Below are 7435 nucleotides of genomic sequence, written 5' to 3'. Positions count from 1 at the left end.
CTGATTTGTTAGTTGAATTTATTTGTAATTTGATTTGGCTGAATGTATCTTTAGCTATTTTTATGTACACTCTAATTATTTGTTGACTTTACACGTTGGTGTGCTTTTCTTTATATAAATGTTTTTTCTTGTACATGGGAATAAACTTGTATTATACAAATTATTTCAATGTTATCATTTCAGATATTGCATTATTTTTGATGTTATCAGTCTGCTACTTTAATTGTAGAGACTAGTGTGACTGAAAACTGAATGTATTCCCTTTCATTGTTGAAATGCAGCTCAACAGGTTCTTCCTTACAAACTGGTTGACAAGCCCTACTTCATTACTATCATTATGATCAACACGCTGTTTATTTTGTCAACTAAAACATTCTATGAATAGGATACAGATTGGTGTGTCATTTCCTTTTGAAAAGCATTAAAGGCACAGTTTTCTGGCTTGGTAGAGATTAAAGAAAGTTGGATAAAACACAGCATCACCTGAACACATGACTTGGCAACTTCCAGTGCTTTAAAACTTTGTTTGTCATTATATGAACGTTGCCTCGGAACAAAAACAAAACCTTTCATGCAGCTAACAAAATGCTTAAAAAGTTGAGCTACAGGAGCAACATCATCATGCCAAATCACAACATAACTTCCTGATTTTATTATTTCACGTATGAAGATAATTGTAGAAAACCTAATTGTAAAAAGATCATTGTTATTGTAACAAATTATTATCCGATTTGAACGACAAAGTGTATTTCTTGTTTTAGTGGTAGAAATAAAGACATCTCTACAAATCAAAAATGTTGTAACATTTTCTAACTACAATTGTAAAGCTTACATGAATGAAAATGAAATAGGTTATAATATTTCATTGGTTCTCTTTAGATGCCTGCTTTATCTGATACACAATTTGCATTTCAACTTTCAAGTTCTGCAATAAAGCTATCAAACAACAAAACTACATTTTAGATTTATAGGTTTTGAAATGGAACATGTCATACAACTTATTGTCACGTGTGTTATTCTTTATTTTACATAAATATAAAACCGTTTTCATTAGGTTAAATGTCTTGCAGAACACATACTGTATTATTTAAGTTGTCGCAAATAAGCTTAAAGCAAGTATACAGGCTGTAGAGACATGAAGAAAAACTGTACAAAAACAAGAGAATAATAAAGACAAGAAAATTATGAATGACATAAAACATTTTTTATTTTAATTTTCAGTCAAAACTTGTAATGTAAAATTTCAGAGAATATATTTATTAGCAATACTGTTAATTAATTGCCATTTTTCTTTCTCAAAATAATTCTAAACATATTTTGTTCTACAACGGTTTAGGTAACAGATAATCTAAAACTTTGTAATTAATACTTAATTTATGTATGTATTACTTATTTATACCCTTGATTAAGGGAACATACAGTGGGATATATAATTATTTGATCCCCTGCTGATTTTGTAAGTTTGCCCATTCACAAAGAAATGCAAGGTCTATAATTTTTTTGGTAAGTTTATTTTAACTGATAGAACAGAATATAAAAAAATCTGAAAACAACACATTAGGACAATATAAAGGTTGTGAAGCGATTAGCATTTTAAAGATTTTTTTCTTCTGCATAATGCCTTTAATTGTTTAGTATTAGTGGCAGAGAGAACAGGAAGCGTATTGGGAGAGAGAAGGGGGCGGGTTCGGGAAAGGACCATGAGACAGGAAACAAACTCGGGTCGCCCGATGCGCAACTGCGCCACATGTCGGAGCACTGCCCACTAGGCTATCGGCTCCGACTGAGGTTATTTGCATTTTTTTGAGTAAAATAAGTATTTGATCCCAAAGTAAAACCTTACTTTGTAAACCATTGTTGGCAAGAGGTAAGACGTTCCTTTTGTTGGTCAGGTTCTCACATGTGTCAGGAGACATTTTTGTCCACTCTTCTCTAAAACTTTAAGATTTCTTGGCTGTCGCTGAGCAACTTGATGTTTAAAGGTCTTGAGACTGGCTTGGTCATTTAATGTGCTTCTCCTTGAGCCACAGGTTCCTGTCCAAGATAAACAGTACATAGCCCGTCCCTCGGCCCATAAACATTCATCAATATTTTAAAAGGTTGTTTGTTTTAGTCTACTTAATCAGTATAGTTTGAAATAACACAGTTGGTTCATTGTTCAAGCACAATTTCAATGTGTAATAGTTACATAAATAGGCAACACTTTGACATTACTCAGTCCATTTGTGTTGAGAAAACATGAATCATTTTCATTGACTTCCACAGCGGAATGAGTTACCAGCATGCTTTGCTCTCATGACTGGATTTTAAAATTGTTAGTGTAATTGTATGCGTGTTTTTGATATGGAGACTTGTTTGTGTTTCCTGATCTTTAATGTTAAATTCAGAGATTCAAAATTCAATTCTGTGATTTTTTGGGGGTTACCATGGTGAAGGTTTTTCTTAGGTTGGGGAGGAGCACATTTTTGCCATTAGTGAGTAAATGCTCTACTACTCAAGTAAACCCTCTGGAGCTCCCTACTAAGCACCACACATTACATTTGGTAAAAATGTAAATGTTTATTTGAAAATAGTGTCATGCTGAAGTATTCACATTTCAATGGCTTAACACAAATGAATTACAGTCATCTGAAATTAAATAAAATAAGTTGATGAATTTAAGATGAACTTGTCTGTACAATTCACCCAGTTTAAGTTCAGATAAACCAATTGATTATATGTGTAAATGGCTGTCAAAAAAAATTAAGTTGATCCAACAACTTAACTGAAAGTTATCCATATTAGCAGAGCAAAAGCCCCAAAACATGTTTCCAACATGTTTTGCTTGACTGTAGAGATCGTGTTCGTGAGGTCAACATTTATCTCCCTCCAAAAACAAATTTAGCCCACCATAGCACTTTCTCCAAAGCCTTTACTGAATCACTTAGATGTTCAGTGGAAGACTGCTTTATGAGGAAGGTTATTTTAGTTCACAAAAATTTGAACTTTGAAAACGTTTCTGTATTGAGATCATATAAAATATTGACAAAGATATTGGATTGAAATTTTGCCTCAAAAATAAATTGAATTAAGTTTAAAGCTCAAATTCTGGCATAATGTGCTTGCCAACTGTGGTCCAAACTGCCTTGAAATCATTAACAAGCCTCTTCGGTGTAGTTCTGTGCTGATCTTTTACCTTTCTCATGATCATCTTTACCCCATTGGGTAAATCTTGCAGAAGTTGAGACCATGAGCAATTGGAGGCTATTTTGTACTCCTTTTATTTCCAAATAATATAGCACCCACAGTTGTCTCCTTCTCACAAAGCTTCTGTCTGTAGCCCATTACAGGTTTGTGCAGGTCTACAATCTTTTCCCTGACATCCTTTGACAGTTTGTCTTGAACATGGAGGAGAGATTTCATGGCAGGCATTTTACATAAACTTGATATTAGGAGTAAAGTGACAGGACAAATCTGTGTTCTATACAAGCAGACTAACCTGTGGGAGCTAGAATTCTTGCTGATTGATTGGGATCAAACTTATTTTACTCACTGAAATGCAAATTAATTTATGGCCTTATCTATTTTTTTCTGATTTTTTGGTAGATAGTCTGTCTCTATCTGTTAAAATAAACGTATCATAAAAATTATAGACCATTTATTTCTTTGTAAGCGGGTAAATTTAGTAAGCAAAGTCAGTATTGCATCAAATAATTATTTTCCACTCCGTAATCTGCTTGTATCCTCGCCAGTAGATGTCACTGTATGAAAGTCGTGACAACTTCACTTCTGTGAGAAGAATAAAAGCACGCGAAGAAGAGCATCGCCGTGTGTTTCAATAGATAAAAGCGTTTCTTTCTTCTCATAATACTGCAACCATCTGATCCACATCAGTGCTGAAAAACAGAGGTGAGTAAAAGTTTCTTTTTACATTTTGAAGTCGCTTTAAAGTAGGTCTGAGCACATTTATCTTAACTCAATCATCAAAAGTTTTTGTTTGTTCGCATGGTATTCTCAAACCTTACAGACCGGTTATCAAACGCGTTTTGTGGGACAGTGGCTCTGTTGGGTAAATAGTCGACAGTATATCAAACTAAACGTTATACTAATATAGAAAGCCTGCGTTATTATAATGAACTTGTGTGTTGTCACTTTTTTCTACTTTATTGTCTGTGTATGTTTGCAGTCATGTTTTTTTGTACAGTATGTTGAGCCTGAACATTGAGCCTGTTTTATTGAAATGTTTTCAAACATAGACCTTTAGACTTTGCTTTCATGGGGGGAAATGTGCGTTATCTAATATATAACACATACATCATGCCGAACGGTAAGTAATAAATTAGAGGAAGTTCATTCATTAAAACAAGAGGCAGGTTTTCACAGCAACTTAGGTGTAGCCTGTATTTTATTTTTAAAAACACTAAAATGGTATTCAGTAAATGAATGTTTGATGAATTATTCTTGAATTGTATTATCTCGCAATAAATCCCATTTAAGATTCTTGTTTAGATTATAAGGTCATTTACAGTTGTTTTTTTATTTTCGTTTTCTAAAATGCATTATGTACAATTCTTCAATTCAAATGTAGCTGAACTATTTCACCATGCATGTATTCTGTGTGCATTTCTTTTCTTTCTCAGAAATGTCTCTTGTCAAGCAGAATTTTCACCAGAATAATGAAGCAAACGTCAACAAACTGATACACCTCAAACTGTCCGCTTCTTATGTTTATCAGTCTCTGGTGGGTTTCTAACAATCTAGTATAACCTTTTTATGTATGTTTATGTTCATGAGTATTATATACTTTTGTTACGTATGTTTTTGTCTTGACTGTTATTCACGCCTTAACATAAATAAAAATAAATACATAAACACTATTCATTTTATGTGTTTATGCTGAAGTGTCAAGAGTTTTCTTATTTCATAAAGATGTGCCTGTTTCACCAACATGACCTCTCTCATAGGGTATGTATTTTGACAGAGATGATGTTGCTTTGCCAAACTTCTCCAAGTTTTTTCTGGAGCGCTCAGAGAAGGAGAGAGAGCAGGCTGAGAAGTTGCTAGAGTATCAGAACACACGAGGAGGACGAATCCTTTTCCAGAACATCCCAGTCAGTGACCATTAGATTGTCATACGTGTGTCTTTCCCATTTTGTTTCCTTAGAAAACCCTGAAACCTGTTACCTTTAAACAATGAATGTAATCATAACTTGAATAGATATACTATAGCAAGGACATTTCGATTGATCATTGCCTTACATGAGGGTTTCAGCTTTGTGGAGTTGGTTTTGTTGATAGATCTTACAAAACATAAATAGAGTGGAAAGTAACATAAAAACATTTCATTCAGCATGTAGAAATGCATATTTTGGCATTTGTGACTTGCTTTTAGAAACTTTAACTTCTAAAATGTAAAATAAATAACAAAATTAAAGCTATTATTTCACTTCCTTTCTTTTCCTAATTATCAGAAGCCCTCCCGTGATGATTGGAAAGGTGGAATGGATGCCATCGCTTTCTCTCTGGATTATCAGAAATCTCTAAACAGATCCCTGCTGGAGGTCCATCAAGCTGCCGGTGAACACTCTGACCCTCACGTGAGTAACTCTTCATTTTAACAACATGCTAACAGTACTTTTTTTTTAATATTGTAAAATCAGACTGTTTTTGCATTTGTGTCTGTATTGTCTATTGTATTGATTGTTAAATTTTCTGTTTGTGTGAAGCTTACAGTCCAGAGACAGATCATTATGAAGCTTCAAATGTAGTTATAGGCCATGTCATCTGAATATTTTATCTGATTATTTGGCCATTGTAATTATTTAAACGTAAATTGTGATACAAACTATCTTTCTACCTAGTGCCAAATCTTGTGACACTTTTTTAAAAGTTTAAATGTAGCATTTTTTTGTATCTCAGGCTATAGTATATTGAGCTTTCATCAATTTTCTCTAGATATCGGCAGTGGATTAAGTTGAATTATTATCTCTTTTTCAGCTGTGTGATTTCCTCGAAAGCCACTTTTTGCCTGACAGTCATGAAACCATTAAGCTATTGGGTGACCACGCAGGCATTCTGAAACGCCTTATCTCCTCTGAACCACATGGCAAGATGGCAGAGTATCTGTTTGACAAGCACACTCTGTGATGTGCTCCTCACCAAAACCATTTGCTCACTTCTGATGGTGCTTACGAAAGAATACCTCATAAAACAACAGCGTGAATTTAACACAGCCACATATAAAGGAGTTACCGTTTCATTGAGTATTTGAATATCCATGTTTGACAGAGCCACCAATGTTTTCACACCACACTAAACCTCGAATGTATGGATAATGCTGTGAAATTTCTGCTGATTATTTAGACTTAAAACATACTTTTTAAAATATTATACAGTGGTTGCTTACTTAAAAAATATCTTTTAATTAAGATACCATTCTACGTACGACTAAAGGGTTTTCAAGAGTGATTTCTACCTAGAACTTCAGTCCGTGTAAATCTTGAGTTTTTACAAATTGTCAATATAGCTATAATAATTACAATATCCGAGTCATTCCAGATATTTTGTTGTGGTTGAATATGATTCTAAGTTTAAATTTTTTTCAGGTTGTAGAATTGTAACTTAGATGCCAGTTTTTGTGAAGAACAAGTTTATCAAAAGATAATAAAGCTAATTGAAATGTTTTGGCATTTATTGCAGTGGGTGTTGTTTGTCTGCAAAAGCAAATTATAGCTACACGTACACAGTAAAAAAAAGTTAACAGAAAATGTACTGATCATTTTTGTGCAAGTACTTTATCTGTTTATATTACAGAAATTTCCGTTAATGTTAAAACGCAATGCAAGGTAAAACAACTGTAAAAACATAAAGGAACAGTTCACCCAAAAACTCACCCCCAAGTTGTTAAAAATCTGTATACATTTCCGTAGTAGGAAAAACTGCTTTATGTCTGCTGAATGTAAAGTAAAATATTTGGAAGAATGTAGGAAAGCAAACAGTTCAGGAGCAGTTTTGACTACTGTTGTTAGTTTTCTTACTGGTATGGGGGACAAGAACTGTTTAGTTGCAAGCATGACAGGGAATTTAATGATCACACCTTACAGTTAAATAGATATTGTCTTATTTACACACATTCTCTTCACACATGCACGATAACAGAATAAACCAGCTGTTTAAACAGACACTAAAGGCAGTTATAATTAATGTGATGGCTCTTTGAGGTCACATGGACAAGGGCTTTGCGATCTCATTGTGTGTGCTTTTGATATTAAACATTACCTGATATTTTGTTTTTGTGCTTTTCGTGAAGTTTGCTAAATGTTCTCATTACAACAGCAAACTAGTCTATAGACGCACTGCCAGGCACCTTGTAAAAACCTTTAATTTACAAAAGGCTGTGAATGTGGATATTTTTGCAGGTTCGTTTTGTTTTAGGAAAAATACTACTTAATTAAAA

The 7435-nt window shown here is 33.6% G+C and overlaps 1 protein-coding gene across 1 annotated transcript; it reads left to right on the top strand.

The window, feature by feature from the left end:
• Positions 1-3780: 3780 nt before the first annotated feature.
• Positions 3781-6672, top strand: zgc:56095 (Ferritin, lower subunit-like). The gene is made up of 5 exons (XM_056738827.1): positions 3781-3888; positions 4620-4720; positions 4944-5090; positions 5451-5576; positions 5977-6672. The coding sequence occupies exons 2-5, from the start codon at positions 4622-4624 to the stop codon at positions 6124-6126; spliced, it is 522 nt and encodes a 173-aa protein (XP_056594805.1). The 5' UTR covers positions 3781-3888; positions 4620-4621; the 3' UTR covers positions 6127-6672.
• The last annotated feature ends 763 nt before the right edge of the window (positions 6673-7435 follow it).

The sequence above is a fragment of the Triplophysa dalaica genome, chromosome 23, assembly GCF_015846415.1.
Source record: "Triplophysa dalaica isolate WHDGS20190420 chromosome 23, ASM1584641v1, whole genome shotgun sequence".
NCBI classification, from domain to species: domain Eukaryota; kingdom Metazoa; phylum Chordata; class Actinopteri; order Cypriniformes; family Nemacheilidae; genus Triplophysa; species Triplophysa dalaica.
This window is presented reverse-complemented; position numbering and strand designations above follow the sequence as displayed.